At 33.5% G+C, this 21,472-nt stretch overlaps 1 protein-coding gene across 1 annotated transcript; it reads left to right on the top strand.

Annotated features, from left to right (window-relative positions):
• The first annotated feature begins 6,092 nt into the window (after nt 1-6,092).
• LOC110719319 (protein root UVB sensitive 5-like) lies at nt 6,093-12,138 on the top strand. Its single transcript, XM_021898215.1, has 15 exons — nt 6,093-6,327; nt 6,468-6,515; nt 7,164-7,303; nt 7,474-7,574; nt 8,371-8,441; nt 8,668-8,714; nt 8,794-8,872; nt 8,971-9,043; nt 9,176-9,265; nt 9,613-9,672; nt 9,771-9,884; nt 10,058-10,118; nt 10,297-10,415; nt 11,104-11,199; nt 11,567-12,138. The coding sequence occupies exons 1-15, from the start codon at nt 6,167-6,169 to the stop codon at nt 11,801-11,803; spliced, it is 1,497 nt and encodes a 498-aa protein (XP_021753907.1). The 5' UTR covers nt 6,093-6,166; the 3' UTR covers nt 11,804-12,138.
• Nucleotides 12,139-21,472: the final 9,334 nt, after the last annotated feature.

Genomic DNA, 21,472 nt, shown 5'->3' on the forward strand with positions numbered 1-21,472 from the left:
TGTTTTCAAATTTTTTTTTTTTTTTTTTTTTTTGGTTAAAAAAAAAAAAGGTGTTTCCTTTTTTCTATTGTTAGTTTTCAAAATTATCATGATTTTAATAAGTTTGACTAATTTTTTTATTCATTATATGATATATATCATATGATTTTGAAAACAAAAACTCAAAAAATAGAAAATCACAACGATGCCAAACGAACCCTAATATAGTTAAAATCAAATCTTGGTAGTTTGAAAGTGGTTGTTTTCAATATTTTTAATTATTAAAAAAAAAATTGAATTTTAAAAAAATATTCTAAAACCGGTCGAGTCTAGGTTTGGAACGATTTTGTCAGTCCGGTCCGATTTCAATCCTAGCTTAAATGGTTCGATCTTTAATTCTTAGAATTCAAAATTTCGGTCTTCAATTTATTGGTCCGGTCTTAGACCGGTGAACAACCCTGAGGAGAGGGATATAATTTATTTTTTTTTTTAAAAAGAATGTGTCCAAAAAAAGGAGGCGATTCACTTATAAAAATGGTAGCAACAAGAAAGTGATGCAATTAAAAAAAAAACGGTGGGTGTTATTGTGAAAAGTATTATTAGGTCTTTAGATCCCTCACTCTGTCTTTGTATGACTAGTAGAGGTGATCATCAATGACCCAGCCCGCTAGCCTGATTCGACTTGGCCCAAAAAAGTACTAGTTTGGGTAAGTCGAAAAATGTGTTTTAAGTACAAAACCCAGCCCCAACCTAAAAAAACCTAACAAGCCCGCTTTAACCTAATAAGCTTGACATCATTTTACGCAAATTCTTATAAGCTACACACTTGTGAAATTTTTATGGTAAACCCGGGTGCACCATGCGCATGGTGCACCCGGAAGAACATTACACATATGTATAAATAACACGAGCAAAAAAAAAAGAATATTACAGACATTTGTAAAGAACGCGAGCATAATATGATCTTTTAGTTTTATCATTATGTTCTTTGAATGAATTATATGTTCTTTACATTATAAACTATGTTCTTTAATATATGTAGATTCAATAATACAAACTATGTTCTTTTACTTGAATAATAATATGTTCTTCTATTCTCATGTTCGGTTGTTCCTTTATATACTTTTAGGTATTATATTTTTTTTTATCTTTGTATTATCTTCTTTTATCCCTTATATTTTTTGAAGTACTTGTTCTTACTGTTAAGCGTGTATGTGTTTTAGTGTCCACGTTATTGAATTTATCTCTTATATTTTTGGAATTTGACCCGCCTTAATCTTCATCAATATTATTTATTAATTCTATATATATATATTTTTTTTGTATATTAATTATCATCTAATTAATTTATTTATAAAATCAGAATTATAAAGGTTGATGATAACAATAATGTATTTTTACCTCTTCTATTGATGATTGATTTTCAGACCTAAAGAACATTTGTAATACTAATAAAGAACATCATGATATTATGTAATGACCATTGTTTATATATATATATCTACCTTGCATAATCAAAAGAAAAAAATCGAAAAATATTTCACAATATGTAATAAACATTATGTGAATAAAAAAGTGCATTACTATTACCATCAAAGAATATGGACATCTATCTATACTAATATATTAAAAGGCGTTTCTAAGAACATCCACGTGTCGCGTAAACCCCCCTCACTACGCCACATCACCCACTCAACTACTCATTACGCCACGTGGCTCTTCTTTCCATTTGTGTTTTCATTGCATGTCATGTACTTATAATTAAAAAAAAAAAAGTTCTCAATAAAATTTTAACACGCAACCTCTAAATCTAAAACTAGGTGTCTTACCACCAAGCTATGTGATTTTTTATGCAATCTTTTGAATACAAAATATTAATATGTAGCAAAAGACAATATGAACAACAAATCCATAGATCAATTACAAGAAATTTGAATCATAAATTACAACATATATTAATGATCAATTCCAACTTAAAATCCGAGGCATCGCCTGGGCCCAAAAACTAGTTTAAAATAAATTATCGAGAGATCCAATAAAGATTGGTATATGATAAAATAATAATGAACATAAGGAAAGAATATAATATGTGTCAATAATATTTTGTATATTATAAACAAATATAAAGTACATACATTATGTTTTCAAGTAAAGAATATTATTAAATTATATAAAGAACATCCTAAGAAATACTAGAGGTGACCAACTATGGCCTAACCCGCTAGCCCAACCCAATCTGACCCAAAAACAGGGCGGGTTTGGACAAGCCAAAAACAATTTTTAGTTAAAAACTCGAACCCGGCCCAAAAAAACCCGAAAAGCCCGCCACTATTTTGCGAGTTTGGGCATGACATATGATGTTAAGGCCCGAGCTGGCCCGAATATTTTAATCACTTCTAAGAAATACGCATGACTATTATTAAGATGAATACATTAATTATATATAAAATAAAAAATATTGGTGAAAAAATATGACCGAAAAAATATATTTTGTAAGCTGAAATTTTGTAAATGAAATTTTAAATTTTGATATTTGAAAATGAATTCTTGAATTATTTTGGGAGAAATTAATTTTAGAGAGAAAATTATTATGAGAACCCAGCCAATATCATACATGTTCATTACAAAATAATGACATGTTCTTATATATATATATATATATATATATATATATATATATATATATATATATATATATTCATGTTCTTTATAATTTATAACAATATTCTTTCTGCTATTTTTTTTTTTGATCGGGTGCATCATGCTGCACCTGGGTGCATGCACAGATCAAGAACCCACACACTTGTGCAGCTAAGCTAGCTGCATCAGCCATATATATGAACATTTAGTATTTAAAATGAACATACGCTCTTTTTTTTTTTTCTTTTTTTTTTTTTTTTACCTTTCTTATATCTTAACTCTCTCTCTTCTTCTTCTCAATTCAAAATTTCCTCTCCCCTCTTTTTTCCTTTCCTAATAAATTTTCTTTCTTACCTCACTTTCCTTCGATCTTTAAACTTTTTTGTCCTACTTTGCATATTCTCCAATTCGGCACCAATGTAGCATTCTCCATCGTCATCATCTTCGTCGCGATCGTGAATCTTGAGGTAATTTTAAGTGTTTTTTTTAATAAATATGTGAATATTATAAAATTGTTGATTTCTATCAATTTTGCATTTGTGATTCCTAATCTATCATGTTATAGATCGATATTTATTGTCTATGATATGATGAACTAAGATTAGATTTAAGGTGGATATTCAAATTTTTAGAGTTAAAATAATTACAATTGGACTTGTGTATAATTTCTGAAAAAAGAAAAAAATGAACAAGTAGTACTTTAAAATTGAACATATTGTACAAAATGAACATTTAGTACGCTAAAAATGAACATTTAGTACATAAAAAATGAACATATTTTAACGATTTATTTTATCTTTGTTTTTTCGTAAATAATTATATACAATGAATTTTAACCTATATGAATATATGAAAATCATGTTCATTTTTAATATACTAAATGTTCATAATTTTTTTGACGTGTTCGTTTTTTTACGTGTTTATATTTTTATACTAAATTTTTATTTTATTTAATGTGTTCATATATTTTATGAAATGTTCATTTTATTAGGTATGATCCAGCTATTCTAAGAATGTATGATAAATGTTGTTCAATTTTAATATACTAAAGGTTCATTTATTTTATTTTATTTTTGACTTGTTCACTTTTTATTACTAAATATTCATATTTTTTAGGTGTTCATTTTGTTTACGCGTTCATAATTATTATTTTTTTCACTAAATGTTCATTTTTAAGGCCGTGATCCAGCAATTTTATGACTATATGATAATCATGTTCATTTTTAATATACTAAATGATCAAATTTTTTTATTTTTTTTAAACATGTTCACTATTTAGTACTAAATGTTCATTTTTTCTTACGTGTTTATTTTTTATTACTAAATGTTCATTTTTTGTAAGTGTTCATAATTTTTAATTAAACGGTTTTTTTGCACCATATACCCTTGAGTAATTGGTTTATTCACCATATACCCATGAAACTTTTCAAACTTTTTAAATTCAACAATATAATGTCATTAATACCCAAATTACTAACGGACGTCAATTCTTTTAGTCATTAAGGCTAATTGTGCCACGTGGCAAAATCTAATTGGTTATCTTTTAAATTATTTAATTAATTGATTAATTAATTAAAAAAACTTTTAAAAATCATTAAAAAAAAAAACCAACCACCGCTTAGCCCCGCCACCTCCCTGCCACCCTGCTGAGCCCCCGCCGCCAGCGGCGCGCCTAGACCCCTTCCCTACCGCGCCGGCGCCACTAGCTCTTCCCCCAGCCTCGTGCTCCCCTGAACGGCCTTCAACCCTTGTAAAACCTCTCCCCTTTTAGCCCTTCCACCTTAGCCGAAAACCACCACCACGAAACCCCTTGCCGACGGCCCAAACCCTCCTCCCCACGTCGCCGCCCATTGTAGCTGAAAACCACCACCCTGAAACCCTAAAACCTTAAAATTGAATCCCTAGATTTTGGTTTAAGGGTTTCGGCATGGTGGTTCAGGGGGAAAGAGGGCGGAGATGGCAGAGGGAGGGGCGAATTAAGTTTGCCGACGCAGGGGAGGGGGTTTGGACGCCAGTGGGTGGTGAGAGAGGGTTTTTCGAGCGAGGAGGGAGGGGGTTTTAGGGTAAGGGGAGGGCAACGGTGAGGGTAGGGGTGTTGGGGTGGCGCCGCCGACGCTGAGGTCTAGGGCGGAGCGCCGACGAGGGGTGGCTGGGGTGGGGGGTAGGTGGCTGTTTGGGGAGTGGTGGGTGGTTAGGTTTTTTATTTTAACTTTTTATATTTAATTGAATAATTACTTTAAAATTTAAATAATTAAAATAAAACCAATCATATATTGCCACGTGGCACAAATGCACAATTAGCCTTAATGACTAACGGAGTTGACGTCCGTTAGTAATTTGAGTATTTTGTGACATTGTTGTTAAATTCAGGTCTTTATGATGAATTTAAAAAGTTTCATAAATATATAGTGAATTAAACAAATTATCTAGGAGTATATGGTGAAAAAACAGTTAATTAAATGTAAATTTTATATGGCGTGGTGCACCAAGGTGTACCTAAGACTTATTGGTTTTGGACATAAGATTTTATTGAAAGGCATGACCTTAATTTTGATCACATCGTGTGCTCAACCAGATGTTGGCAATCGGTAACATATAGAGGTGTCAATTCGTATAACCGGATATAGTTTGGGTTGATCCATGACAGGTTGTGTCAGTTCGAGTCAGATATAGTCTATTCAAAATTACCCTTTTAACCCGCTTCGGGTCGGATCGGATCGGGTCACTTTCGTGTCGGGTCGAATTCGATTCAAAATCTGTCGAGTCCAGATCGGGTTTGGGTCAGGTCAACTTCAGATCGGTTCAGATAAAATCGGATCGGGTTCAAAATGGATTTGACCGGGTTAATTTCGGGTCGGATGGCTTTGAATTGGGTTGGTTTCGATTCGGTTGATCTCGAATCTATTAAGTTTGGTTTGATTACTAAGGTTGATTTAGTATTCAGTCAATTATGATTCAGATACTTTTCGTGTTTGGCTGAATTTTGGTTGGATTGACCAAATTTAATATTCAAATAAGTACATTTTTAAAACTAAAGTAATTATTGAGGTTTTTTTTTGTATCTTGTTATTGGGTTGTAGTCATTATGTGGCATTTTTCCATATCGTGTCATTAATATATGTTTAAGTAAAAAAAATGGTAAATAGAGGTTAGGTTTTAAATTCTGGTCTGTTTGAAATCATGTCAAGTCAAAATTAGATCGGGTTAAAATCGGGTCGGGTTAATATCAGTTCGGATAAAAAAACAGATCGGATTGAATTGGGTGTTTGTCGGGTCAATTTCGGTCCGGAGTGAGTTCAGGTCGGGTCAAACCGGTTCAGTTTGAGTTCAAGTCGGGTTAAATCGATTTCGAATTAAGTTCAAGTCGAGTCAAATCGGTGCCAGGTTAAGTTCAAATCGGGTCAATTTCTCATATCAAATTGGATCGATTCATTTCGAAACGAATGATTTTTTTCGATTTGGTTTGATTTGGTTTGTACACCTCCAGTAACATCAGCCAAATCAAAAACTGATAGACAGAGCTAAACGCAAAATTCGACAAGGCAAAATGTGTAGTACCCTGCATTCCTCAATCTCTATTCTGAGGTCTACCATATCTTCTCACCCTTATTTGTTGAAGAAATCATCCAATTTTCATTGTTCCTGCTTATCTTCTTCTTTTTCCCCCAATCCTCTAAACTCACATGATGATGAATCTTCCAATAATGGGTAAATTCTCATCTTTACTTTTATTTAGCTCATTTCATATATACTGTAATACCCAATTCATCAATTTTCTTGATTTCTCTGTTTTTTTGTTCTTTCTTTCTTTCTTTCTTTCATTTTTTTTTTTTTCTCTCAAATTACAGTGACCCTTTGATTTTAGTGGAGAGATATAGCAATGGCGCTACCAAAAGGTTCGGTTTTTTTGTGGAATTAGTAGAATCCCATTTATTTTAATACTAATTCCAATTATATTAATTTTTATTAAAAAAAATTTATATTGCAAAATCAATTGCCATGATTGTTTGTTATCAAATTCTAAACTGCAGTACTCCCTCAATCTGGAATCAGTGATTGCGTTGATAGTGTAATTTGAACTTGTCCGGTTGCTGGAGTGATTGTGTTTTGATGAGAAATTTTAGTATACTAGACTCCATAATTATGAGAAATATAAATTTTATTTTATGTAGTTTGAGATTAAAATTAGTTAGATATAGTTAGCACTTGATAATTTATGTGGTGTGCAAACTATCATTTAAAATTTGTTATTGTCAGCAAAAATGACCCATAACATGATCAACCACGATTTAATAAATTGAATTTTGATTAGTTTACTTGATCAGGGGAAAACTGGATTATTAGCTCCTTAATCATTAGACATTACTCTGCACTTAAAATATAATTGTACATGTACATTGACCTTGAAAATCAATATTTTTGTGGGGAAAAAAAAACTAATGGTAAAGTTGCATAATTTTTATTTTTATACTATTTGTTTAAGCAAAAAAGGTAAATTATTTGATCTTCCTCACATTAACTTTCATCATTTCATGTGGAAGCAGGTATGTTTTGAATGGAGAATCAAGTAAGCAAACACTACTTGAGCAGCACAATGATAAGCTGCTCAACCCAGATACTGCAGCTAACTTGAACTGGCTTCCTGTTAGCATTAAAGATTTCATTTTGCCTGCAGGTTTCCCAGGTAATTACTGTATTTCTGCATCCTTTTGCGAACACTTTTCGTGGCTAATTTTATTTTATTTTATGTTTTATTTTTTTAATTGGGATTAAACCTAATAGGCTAATAACACGACAACAAATTATAACTCATTCATCTACGAGTATCTTGAATTTCGTTATATGTTTATGCAGAATCAGTATCAGATGATTACTTGGAGTACATGTTATGGCAGTTCCCTACCAATGTCACTGGATGGATCTGTCATGCCTTGGTTACTTCAAGCTTGCTTAAGGCATGTTTATCAAAACCTGGTTACTCTCTCTCCAGTTATCTAGTTAAATGAACTTGAATTTTTATGTCTTTTTAGTTTTTACTAATCAATTTCGGAGAGGTAGGACTTAGGAGTCTAAGATTGAAACTTATTCGTCAGCTTGGAATGCAATTATCAAGCATACTAAGATGCAATGTAGTAGTCTAATCCTTTTGGAATGCATATAATATTACATGTTTTGGTAGATCTCAGTTTTTTATCGTCTTAGAATTAGTTTAATAGGACCTTGGAAGTGAATTTGTCCTTCATACAATTTTCCACCCAAATAGAGCCTTTTGTTCAAGTATAATGCGCTTGAAACATGTTACAATAGATAGTTGCTTCGCTCTACTAAGGGAATTATTGAATTAATGTTGGTATACTTCTGAAATTGGTTTTGCCTTTTATTTGATCAGAAGCATTTCTATATTGACTAAAAGCATCTCCAATGGCAAGTTGCCTTTCTGCATTATATTTTAAGCTAGTTTCTTTTCTAGCTATTTGTACACCAATGGCTTGCTAGTATCTACTAGCTTGAGTTTTCATCCAGTAGATTAGCTTGCAAATTAGCTTGCCGAAGCTGGCAAGCTAATCTACTTGGCCTAGCTAATTTCCGATTATAACTCCAATGGTCAAGCTAGTAGCTTGAGAATTTTAAGAATTGCAAGCAAGCTCGTAGCTCCAATCATTGGAGTTGTTGCAATTGCTTTGTCTTGAGGCATTAAGCTCTATAAAGGTTCACCTTCATTTTTTATGCAATAACATAATCATTATGCAGGCAGTTGGTGTTGGTTTTATCTCAGGAAGCACTGCTGCAGCATCAGCGGCAGCATCAGCAGCTGCAATAAGGTGATTGCTTATCCTTGCAAAATTTGTATGTGACTCAGTTTGAAAACCTTGAGATGTTCTTCCCCTATAGGGGAAAAAGGGTTTGGCTGGGGAAGGAAGGAATCCAACACCTTGAACTCGAAATTTCATTGTTTTGCTCTAGCTTTTGGATTTGTCTTGCTTTCAATTATACTTTGGCAACTATAGTTCCCATGATTGGACACTAGCAGTTTCTCTCCTTTTACAGATGGGTGTCAAAGGATGGCATTGGAGCTGTTGGTCGACTAATCATTGGTCTGAGATTGTGAAGAAATGTTAGGGATGCATGTGATTATTAGATGGGTTTTACCATTAATACATTTCTTTTATTCAGGTGGACGATTTGGGAATCTGTTTGATGATGATCCAAAACAGTGGCGAATGTATGCCGACTTCATTGGCAGTGCAGGAAGGTGAGTTATCAACAAACTTTTTAGTTCATTGTATCAGCTTTCTTCAAGTCATCATAAAACTTTATGATCTTAGTACTCAACAAACATTTTTTTTGCAGCATTTTTGATCTTAGTACTCAGCTGTATCCAGCATATTTCTTGCTACTTGCATCTCTTGGAAATCTTGCAAAGGTTCTCATCCAGTCATCCCTTATACCATTTCTTTGCTTTTGCCTCTCTTTTACTATATTTCACATATGAGGGATGTATGTGTCGTATCCTTTTGATGATTGACTGATTTGAGTTCTGGGGTACTATGAACAGGCCATCGCCAGAGGCTTGAAAGACCCTTCGTTCCAGGTGATTCAGAACCACTTTGCAATGTCAGGAAACCTTGGAGATATATCAGCTAAGGTATATAATAATGTAATGGTTTCATGCAAGCAGCTCTTGAGATGTTGAGGATAATTTCAGTAATCGCTCAGTATATAATTTAGTAATAGATGACTTTATCACATGAGTTTTTAAGACAAGCCCTCTTCCTTTTTCTTGCCTATGCTGAGAAAAAGAAAATATGCTGAAATCTTTGACTTGCCAAACAATTTTCCATTTTTTTTCATTTGGTTTGTTTGTGTGTGGAGGTGGTGATCTTGTCTCAACTTCATTGTTGGACAAGTTTAGTCATGTTGGAAAACAATACATAGTATTTCAAGTGGTATAATGTAGTGAAAAATAGTTTAATTTTTAGGCATGTATTGCAGGAGGAAGTATGGGAAGTTACTGCTCAACTTCTTGGACTTGGTATAGGTATACTCATCCTAGTAAGTGACTTAATTTATAGGTCCGTATTGAACACTGCAATATAAATTGTTGCTGTTTCCTAGAAAAATCTTATTTGACTCATTGACGCTTATGTTAGGATACACCGGGCTTGGTTTCATCATACACAGCTTTGTTATCTACTTGGATGAGCATGCGCCTTTTCCACCTTTGGTTACGTTTCCAATCTCTGTCAGTCCTGCAATTTAAAACTGTAAGAATATCTCCCTAGTACTGCTCATTTTTTCACAGGGCAATTATAGATAAGTAAATGAGCATTTCATATGAGATTGTCAACCTACTAATGCAATTACTTGCTTTGGAGTACTACTGAAATGGAAGATTTTTAATAGTACAATCTTATATGCTTCTTCTTGTGAGCAACAGATAAATCTTAAGCGTGCTCGTATATTGGTGAAAGCAAATGTATTACATTCCAAAGTTCTTGGTATATCTTCTTTTATGACCTATTAGTTTTAAATTTATGTGGCTTCATTTGTATTTAATCATTTACTTTTGGGGTAGGGGATCATGATAATGATAATGGTTGACTTGGAACCCTCACCAACTGTTCCTCTAATCGAAAATTTTAATGAACACAATCCAATTTGCATGTTTCATCCCAGGATGCATTGACTGCAACAGGGAAGAAAATATATTAACATGGGAGCGGTTCCTAAGTCCTCGAATCATCTTTGGTGTTCCTCTTAGTGAGGTGATTGCTGCCGAGAGGTCATCTTCAACGGTATAGTTTTTGTATTCATGCTACAAATTTTAAACATTTGAATTAGTGAGTAGTTAGATCTGCATCAGGAATTTGTGATGGTTGTGGTTTTCCATTTGTGTAAGAGAGGGTTGCAACCAACTACAAAATTCTTATAGTTGGTGGTGTCACTGATAATCTCAAAGCTGTTCTTCTAAATGAGCATTACTTGAGGAGTTTAAGGGTGACTGAGTATATTAATATTATACGAAGTACATTATATGGTCAAGGAAGTAGTTTTCTTAACTGCTTAGATTGTGGTTTCTCTCCCAAAAAGTATGTTGAACCTACATAAACAGCAGTTATCGTAATGCCTCCAACAAGGCTCCTTCTCACAGCAGGGTGAGGGGGATTGGATGTAGGAAGCCTTATCAATGTGATTAACTGATAATAGAGAGGGTATTTCCAGTAGACCAAATCGACCAATTGTCAAACAAGCTAACAAGTAACAATTGACTGCTACACAATGTATAAAAATTATAAGAAAATGCTACTTTGGATGAATGTGTTCCTCGGTCAATTATTATATGTTCTAAGATGAAGTTGGCAACAGGCTTACAATCCTATAGTTTCTGGCTTTTTCGAATACTTGATTTATAATGCTGAGTGAAAACTTTCTTTCAGTTGGTGTTGCAGTACATTTCTCACTCTATACTGTGCTATGCAACAGGTGAAGAAGATATTTAAACTTTACACTAACAAAAAATATGTCCTTACAATAGATCAATGGCAGAAGAGAGATTTTGAGGTTTTAGTATCTTTCAAGGTATGTTTTATACAGTACAATTCTTTTATATATTGGAGCTTTGATGCACCGAAACTGTCTTGAAGATCAAATTTCGTACTTCTGTAAATTGAAACTCGAATACCCAGGAATTGTTTTCAAGCAACAGACCAGCAAGTTTTTCCACCTCAAGGATTGAGTCACAAAGTCATTTTTTTTCTTCTAATTCTTTAGTAATCCAAACTAACAAGTATAATGATCTTAAAATTTTAAACAAAGTTATTGATTCATTTTGCTCAAGTCTTTGCATCTCTTATCTCCTAATTGTGTGAGAATTATGTTTTCGCTTTTCTACTTACCCTTGCAACATAGTTGTGGGGTCTTCTTAACGATGAGACTGATTTTACAGGTGGGTGCTACAAGCTTATCGGTCTTGCAAAGTGTATGGCAAACTTATTGGCTCTATGAACATTGGGATGATTCCATTGATGTTAATAGAGCATTGGAGGAAAGCTTGATTGAATTGGAGTGTAGATTTGACAACTTCATGGAGTTGCTCAAGGAGGCAGGCTGGAACACACAGAAACTTAATCTAAATGTACCCAAGGAACCGTTCATTGAGTTCGATGACAACCAGAACCGTTGATTCCAGGAAAAGTTGAAGCAAGTGCACTGAATATTCTCGGCTGTTCATTTATTTACCAGACACCCTTAGAAAGTTGCTATGCAACACCATAGAAGTGAATAAATCACAACAGCGTCGCGCTAACACTTCTTTTGAAATAAAACTTGGCCAGGGGATTTGTTGACACTTCTATGAGAGCGGAATTGATCACAAGTGTTGGCAACAAAGGGAGTTTTGAAGTCCATTAAATGAGACTGTTAGATCCCTTAATTGAAACTTTCTGTTAGAACCTGACTGGAATTGTCACCTCATCCTTAAATAAAAGGGTTGATATAAAGCAATAATTACTCACTCCAGTCTCTTTTATGAACTAGTTTTTTTGGCTGCCCTATTTCATTTGTATTTTCTAGAGGGTTGATATAAATCAATAACACCTCTCTTTTAGAAGTGTCATACCCAGAATGTCAAAAGTGGGTGGCAGAGCAAAGAGATTACAGTACTAGACCTGACAGTCGGGTCAAGTGTTCCGGGTTGACGATGCCTTTAGTTCGGGTTTGGATCGGGTTGGATTAATTTGGTTTGGGTATGTTAGGTTTAATAGATAAGTGGGTCGGGATTTGGATTTTTGAGTTAACAGTCGAAGTCGGTTGGGTTGAGTTTGTGAATAGTGTTTTTTCTTATCTATGATTAGAAATAATTGAAACATAGACTGGGTCGGGTTGATCATGTCAATAAGGACATTATCAATTCTTGAATAAAGCTGACTTTTATTAACTTAGTGTAAGACGGATTAAACTTACCTTAAAAGTATTTAAAATTATCCTTATATATTAAGAAGTTATCACTTTTTTAAAGTTAATTTTACCTTAAAAAATGGATTTATATGTATTAGATTAATCATACTAGCCTTTATAAAATATATCCATTTGAAAATACCTACACATTAAAGTACAATCAAACTAATTACTAATTTTTCCTCAAAAAAAAAAAAAAAAAAAAAAAAAAAAAAAACTAATTACTAATTTAAAGTTACCCTTAAATGGGTTAAAGTTACCATACAATTGTTAAAGTTATCCTTAAGTTGACAATCTTTCAATAAAATTAATGAAAATCCGCCTTATACGAGTTTTATTGAAGAAATATTGATTGAGTTGATTGGCATGGTTTATTCTTAACTATGTTTAGTGGATAACATACATATGTTTCTTCTTATCTATATATATCACAAAAGATAGTCAATATAGAATTTATGAATAAGGTCAAAAAAACAAAATGTGTCATCAATTTTGAAACGGAGAAAGTAGAATAATTTAATAATGAACATCTTTTACATTGTCTATACCCTAAACTTATCACTTTCATTTATCTACTTTATGACCTATAATAGACAACCAATTATAATTATATAGATTAAATAAAGGGTAATAATATATGTATTCCTCAAGGCTCTATATAAGCATTAAATAAACTTACTAAAATGGAATAAAGTTTGAAATTCATAACAAAACATGCATAAATCGGTGAAATTAATATGTATATATATTTTTTATCTTTTTTTTTTTTTTTTTTGAATAGTAAAAAAAATTCATTAATAAAAAGTCATACTACATTTACAAAAGAGATTCAATTTTAACAAATACATAAGATATTGAATTAGATAAAAATTTCCTATATAAAAACTACGATCGTCGAGTAGATCTTGCACTATGAAACATCTCCCTCTTATATCACTGGAAAATACAACCTTGTTGGAGAGATAATCTAACGATCCTTAATAGCCGTGAAGATGTTTCCCTTCTGATTCATCCGAGTGTATTTGAAAGCTTGATAATCCTTGCGACCTCGCATAATTTTTCACCAACAAAATAATTTCAAGACAATCCATTATATCTAATATCATGGATTCAAATCTAAGAAAATTCACCCCCGAAAAGAGGAGATAAACGTTGTCTTTTGAATGAGGTCGAAAAACCCTTGTTTTTCAAAGGAGATCGGAAACCCTTTCTTTCGAGGGTGAGAAGTTCCTCCCTAAAGGAGGAAGCATTATTATAAACCTAAAAAGACTTTTAAAGAAACAAAGATTGGGGCTTTCCACCGGTTAAAACCGATCGAAGTCCCTTCAAAAAACAACAAAGGAGGCTAAGGTTTAAGAGAGGGGAAGGAGGAGAGAGTTGTAGCAATATATATTTTTTTTATCTTTTCCACTTTAACTTCTTATTATAACCCACAAAGCTATGTTTGTCATTTTAATAAAAAATTAAAAATTTTAAAAAAACAAAATCATTTTCCAAACATATATACGCACAAGTGCTAGCACGACATCTTTTAGCAGGCTAGACCCTTTGGGAATTGAGAATGGGGGAAAAAGTAAGGAAATCCTCACCCCAAAATACCTCTAATAGGTTTGACAAATCTTTCCAATAAATTAAGCTTTGCTTGTTACTAGCATGATAACGGGGAACGTGTTCGCACATACATATAAAAAGAAACATAATGTCAAATACTAATGTATACCATTAATAGAAAGGTCATCCATAATTGAAATTAGAGATGTTTTAACGTACTATACATACATATAAGCAATATCATTACAGAAATGACGATACAATTTTAAAACACGTACTCTTGAATGCCACGCAATTATTGATCGTATATATGTATTTTGTGTAGATCCATATTTTTTAATTTCCATGTGACATTACACATCATATCATATCATATCACTAATAAATAAAGTCGGTCTCGTAGCCAGGCCACGAGACATCAACACTTGACATTTTAAATTTTCGCCAAATGTCACGCCATGTAGGCAACAAATAGGTATTATTGTGACACACATGATGCTAAGTAAGCGAAGTTTGGGTATATTTTTAAAGATAAAATGTTGAATAAAGTTTTATTATCGATATACTTCTAATATTTCATATATATATATATATATATATATATATATATATATATATATATATATATATAATCATAAATAAATATCTTATAACTCAGTACTATTTCCATCATAAAATTTGTTTTAAAAAGTTCTTTAAAATAAGATCCATTTATAATATATTTGATTTATTTACAAAAATAATAGAAAATCAGTGAAAATAAGTTTTAATAAGGAATATCACTAATAAATAAAGTCGGTCTCGTAGCCAGGCCACGAGACAACGACACTTGGCATTTCAAATTTTCGCCAAGTGTCACGCCAGTAGGCAACCAATAGGTATTATTGTGACACATATGATGCTAAGTAAGCGAACTTTGGATATATTTTTAAAAATATAAAAATGTTGAATAGAGTTTTATTATTGATATACTTCTAATATTTCATATATACTAGTTGTGGCCCTGCGTGCTACGCGCGGTCCCCCAATGACGGTGATAATTGTCCATAAATTATGTATATGGTGGTATTGTTACATGTTAATTATGTTTGCGTAGTGTCTAAATTTTGTATGCATTTAAATTATTAAAGTCAATGTAAAAGGGAAATATTGAAATCTAAATTATCATATTAGAAATATGTAACTTAAATCATCATATTAGAAAGAAGTAACTTAAATCATCATATTGGAAAAGGTAACCTAAAGTATGCTAAATTTGATTAGTTATTTGTTTGTCACGAATTCTGAATTTATGTGATGTTATTCATTTATGCTTTGGCAAAAATAAAGGTCGACCGAAAATTGTAGAATAATATGTAGACAATTTCAAAAACTTTGTTATAGCTAATGGCAAAAGGATGTATAAGATAAGGTGGTCATTTGTATTTTTAAATAATTGCTATAATTTTCTTAAGTGTTCTTTCTATTTCTTAAGCGTTTTAGTAAACCTTTTCTGAAGCTAATTGCCTATTTTTCTTAAGTGGTCCTTCTCTTCCAAAGCTAATTACGTACCCTAATTTTCTTAAGTGATCTTTCTTAAGTGGTCTCTCTCTCCCCCTAAACTAATTGAATTGATTTTCTTAAGCGATCTTTCTTAATTAAGTGGTCTATCTCTCTCTTTCCTAAGTGATCTTTCTCTCTTTTTGAGTGATCGATCTTTCTTAAATGGTCTCTCTCTCTCTCTCTCTCTCTCTCTCTCTCTCTCTCTCTCTCTCTCTCTCTCTCTCTCTAGCTTTTAGTAACTCTTTCTCCTAAGCTAATTTCTCTTATTTTCTTATGTGATTTTTTCTTAAGTGGTTTATCTTAAATGATGTTTCTTAAGTAATCTTTCTCTCGCTCTTTTTTTCTCTCTTTCTCAAGTGATCTTTCTTAAGTGCGGTCTCTCTCTTTCTCTCTCTCTCTCTCTCTCTCAATCAATTAATTAACTTTAGTGATCCATCATTTTAGTAAACTGTTTCCTAAGCTAATTGCTCTGATTTCTTAAGTGTTCTCTCTCTTTCCCTCTCTCTAGCATTTTATTAAGTCTCTTCCTAAGCTTATTGTGTTTTTGTAAGCTAATTGTTTCTTAAGTAGTCTCTTTCTCCTAAGCTAATTACCCGGATTTTCTTAAGTTATCTCTCTCTCTCTCTCTCTCTCTCTCTCATTCCTTAAAATATTGCAAACCCATAACATGTATATCATCCAATATATCAGTGTAATAACTACATCGTAACTACTCATGCTAACCAATAAAAATATGCATCGTATCCATTTGAGGTGACATTAATAGGATGGTGTAATAATTGTTGTTGTTCAGTAATAAGAAATCTTCTTTGGAAAGTGATCAAAGCAAAATGAAGAATATAAAATTTATATATGCTATTATACACTTCGTATTAGAAACTAACCTTTGAAATCTTAACCCTCTAAATAGGTATGAAATAGAGTAGTTTGAATTTTGATTGCCAAAATCTAAATTATAGTCCTAAAATAATTAATTTCACATCAAACAAATTCATCCATTTCAAATCTTGTCTTTACTACATCACCTTAATAGAGGCAATGTATACAAATCCAGACAAATTTAATATTAGTACCATAATAGGTTACTCAAAATAAAAAGCTAAACTGTATAAAAATTTAAAATACCTTAACATAGTTTATGTGAAAATATGCAATTTCATGAATCATTGATTCGTCTAACTAAAATATGTTGAAATTACATCCATTGAACTCTCACTTCATCAATCTATCGCCATAACTTGAAAAGTGGCAAATCTATTTCTTTGCGGAATCTTCACACGAATCTCCAATTTGCAAATAAATCTAAATATGTTGAAAGCAAATCACCTCGATGTATCTCATTTCTCTTTTAATCCTCTCTCACTTTATATATCTCATTTCTCTATCCTCTATCTATTTTCTCTTTTCTCTCTCTATATCATCTATCTTTATCATTCTATCTAAACCTGGGAACGGGCCGGGGTGGCCCACGTGCCGCCTGGCACGGCCCGGTCTTCGACGGAGCACGGCACGGCCCGACACCCAGCCCGGCACAGCACGGCTGTCGATTTTCGTGCCACGGACAACCTTCTGGGTTTTCAGGCACAGCCCGACACGAGCACGACCAGGGCCTGGCGTGCTGGCCAGCCGTGTTGGCACGTTGGCTCGGCACGTGGCACGAACACCAGGAACGACACGCGTACTCGGCCCGCAGGCACGGCTCGCCAGGCACGGCGTTCGTGCCGGTTCGACACGGCCCGCGTGCCCACCCAGAATAACGGTAATATTACCGTTTTTTTGCAATGGCTAATTGCATAATTAGCCAAAAAAAGGCTAGTTAACGGCTAGTTTTTGGCCAATTAGCTCCCCAAAAATTCTATAAATACCCACCTCCATTCACTTCCCAAATCACAAAATCACAATCTCTTCTTCTTATCTCTTAATCTCTTATATTCTCTAAATCTCTAATAATCCTTATTTTCTTAAATTCTCTAATTATTCTCTTATTATTTTCCTAATATCGGAAAAAATTAAAACGTTCGTAATCGTAATTAGTGGAGCGTTGAAGCACGGTTGTAAGATCTAAACTAATCTTTAATTTATTATTGTTTTATTGTTATTATTAAAGTAATCTTGTTTAATTATTATTGTTGTTAATTGTTATTGTTGTTGTTATAATTGTTGTTATTAATTATTATGTTACAATTATTGTTATTATTTATTATTGTTGTTATTGTTATTGTTATAATTGTTGTTATTAATTATTATTATTGTTATTTTTATTGTTAAATTGTTGTTATTAATTATTATTATTGTTAATCACTTTTTATTAAAAATCTAATTGTTAATTATGGCATCAAACAACCCATCATCTAGGGGGGGGGGGGGGGGGGGAAGGCCGACTTGGCCGTAGTAGTAGTTCTAGGGAACCACCTAATACAACGAGCCCCCAAATTCCGAGTCCAACCAATGACCCCGGTAACTTCCCCCCGGGCTATGAGCCATTTAGGCACGATGGTACTTTAGGTTTTCAACCCTATAATATGTCGGGATTTCCACCACCACCAAACCAATTTCCACCACCAAACCAATTTTCACCATCAAACCAATTTCAAAATCCACAACAATTCCCACAATTCGGTCAATTCCCACCTAATTATTTTGGTGATCAACAAAACTATTATTCTAGCCAAAGTAGCCAAGAAAGTACCCAAATTCCCTCCGGTTCTACCCCTTCTACTGCTACTACTAACCCAAACACACATTATGAATGGTTATCCGAAAGTGAGATGGTACTTTTGAAAAACCGAAGGAGTGAGGTATGGCGTCATTTCCTCCTAAATAAACCCCACCAAACACATGCAAAATGTAAAACATGTAATGGTGTATTCTCGGAAATATCCAAATCCGGGACGGGACACTTAAGTAGACACATGAAAGCTTGTGCACAACCAGCTAGTGATCCAACCCAGCCAAAAATTTCCCAATGCTATCCATACGGCTTTACCTACAACTATGAGAGGGATAGGGATGAACTAGGAAAAATGATAGTACACGCCGAACAACCTTTTCTTTTCTCGGAAAGTGACCCATTTAACACTTACATTAACAAAGCACTACAACCCCAACATAAAAGAATCTCTAGGAAAACCGTTCGTTCCGCCGCAATGAAAAACTTCCTAGAGTACAAATTGCGGTTACAAGCCGAATTGAGGGACCTTAACTGTAGAGTGTCTTTGACAGCCGATGCTTGGGATAGTGGTTATAAATATCATTATTTATGTGTGACTTGCCATTGGGTAGATGATCAATGGTTGTTACAAAAAAGAATAATACATTTCAAAATGCTGGAATACCCACACACCGGCATTAACATTGCTCACCATTTAATGCAAGCAATAGACGAATACAACCTTCGAGATAAAATGATGTCTATGACTTTTGACAATGCAACCTCTATGACATACACAACTAATCTTGTCAAACAAAACTTAACCGATGTAATATTAGACGGTGATGCTCTTCATCTAGATGTGTTTGCCATGTACTTAACTTATGTGTACAGGATGGAGTTCGGGCAATTGGCCCATACTACAACAAAATCAGAGATGCTATTATGTCTATTAATAGCTCAAACATGAGGTACCAAGAATGGAAGAGTTTTCTAAGACAACAAAAGATAAGGGCAATAAAAATCAAAACCGATTGCCCAACTAGGTGGAATTCCACCTACGACATGTTAACCAAGACAATTAAGTACAAGGGCCCGTTAACAATATTTTACAACCAAAAATTTCCACAAACTGCTTTATATGATGATGATTGGTATAACTGTGAAAGATATATGCAATTTTTACAGTTATTATTGTTTTTCTTCTATTTACAATCCTTGTGCTCAAAACTTTCTTTCTAATGCATGTTTACTCGCCCAACTTTTCGCTGATCATCGCAACCAAAGTGATTATGATCAGTATCTTCCAGCAATGGAAACAAAGTCGCGTATATATTATAGTGAAATTTCTTTGATTTATATTTTTGCTTCCATATTAGATCCTAGGCAAAAGTATGAAAACACATATATATTAGTTGACATTTACTTTCAATGCATGCTTCTTGACGATGATGTAGAAAACTATAAGACTAATGTGAAGGATCACTTTTTTGCTTTATATAGAGTCTATGAAGCCAAATATGGCACCGTTCCTCGCTCAGGGCCTTCCCAACCATCCAAAAGCGTAAGTAAGAAGGCCAAACATTTATTTTTACAAGCTACTAACTTGATTTCAAGGTTTTCAGGTGATTCATCAATCAGGAGAACGCAAAGCGACGTCTCGGAGTTGCAGATGTACCTGAGTTACGACTTCACCAAAGGCATGGACGACGATGAGATAAACAGCCTCGACCTCCTTGCATGGTGGAAACAACAAAGCACGAAGCATCCAACTTTGGCGGCAATGGAATAAGACATTCTTGGTATCCAAGTCTCCTCTGTTGCCTCCGAACGAGCTTTCAGCGCATCCGGAAGGGTTCTGGACGATAGAAGAACAAGTCTAACACCCGAAACACTAGAAATGTGTGTGTGTTTCAAAGATTGGTTGGATGCGGGAAATCGCTCACAAGACCGTTCTTACGAGGACAACGACAACGATGAAGGAACCTCCGCTTCCGACCGTTCGGGTTCGGCTAGTTCCCAATCTATCCAACTAGCCGATGAAGCTGAAGCCGAAGCCGACGACGAAGACGAAGACGAAGACGAGCAACAAGAAGAATAGACAATTTTTGTATATTGTATGATTTTAATCATTATCAATATTATCATTTTCCAATTTTTGTTTAATACCATCATTGTACGATTTTTATCATTGTTATCATTGTACAATTTTCTCAACTCAAGTAATAATAATATGAAGTACGCATTATTCACATCCAAAGTTCAATTTGCCTTTTTACCCCGTTTTGTTATAATTTGTAAATTCATATTAAAAAAAGAATAATACCAATTAGGCAATTACTAACACAGAATTATATTTAATAAATCATAAACATTAAATTTTAAAGTAATAGTATAAAGTAAATATATAAATATAAATATTGAATATACAAAATTATAAAACATAAATGTTCAACTTAATTTATTTTATACCTTATAATTTTATAACTTATAACTTATAAACTTATAATTATAATTTTATAACTTATAAGTTATAAATATTTATAAGTTATAAGTTATAAATTTTTATAACTTATAAATTATAATTATAATTTTATATTTTTATAAGTTATATACATTATAATATAAGTTATAATTTTATAACTTATTAAAAAAAAAAATTTGGAAACTGCCGAGCCCGCCAAGCCAGCACGAAGGCCGGCACGAGCCCGCCAGGCACGAGGGCCGTGCCAGGCCGTGGGCTGGCCTATGAAAATGGTCGGCACGGCACGGCACGAGGTTTTGGGCACGGCGGCACGACCGGCACGGCACGCCGTTGACCGTGGCCCGCCAGGCACAGCCCGCGGCGGCACGGCACGGCACGATGCCCATCTTTAATTCTATCATTTCTTTATTTATTTCTCTATTCCAATCCTAACCTTTCTCAATCTTATTTCTCTTCTATATCCCTCTTTCTATCGCAATTTTCTTTTCGATCCTCCTCATCCTCCTCCTCTTCCTCCTCTCACTCTCTTTCTCTCTTCTCGGGTGCATATTTCTTGCTAAGTACAAGTATGAAGACTTGTATTGATCATCATACTCATACTTGACACATAATACACACTCGTATATCTATGGTTCCGAAGTACTTTGATATGTATAGAACTTTAAATA

Source organism: Chenopodium quinoa, unplaced genomic scaffold (assembly GCF_001683475.1).
Source record: "Chenopodium quinoa cultivar QQ74 unplaced genomic scaffold, ASM168347v1, whole genome shotgun sequence".
NCBI classification, from domain to species: Eukaryota; Viridiplantae; Streptophyta; class Magnoliopsida; order Caryophyllales; family Amaranthaceae; genus Chenopodium; species Chenopodium quinoa.

Bases quoted from the DNA above. Each gene is read 5' to 3' on its own strand.
- LOC110719319 (XM_021898215.1), top strand. From the start codon at position 6,167: ATGTGTAGTACCCTGCATTCCTCAATCTCTATTCTGAGGTCTACCATA. The intron at 8,715-8,793 runs GTCTGAGATTGT...TCTTTTATTCAG, and splicing joins TGTTGGTCGACTAATCATTG to GTGGACGATTTGGGAATCTG. The intron at 9,266-9,612 runs GTATATAATAAT...CATGTATTGCAG, and splicing joins TTGGAGATATATCAGCTAAG to GAGGAAGTATGGGAAGTTAC.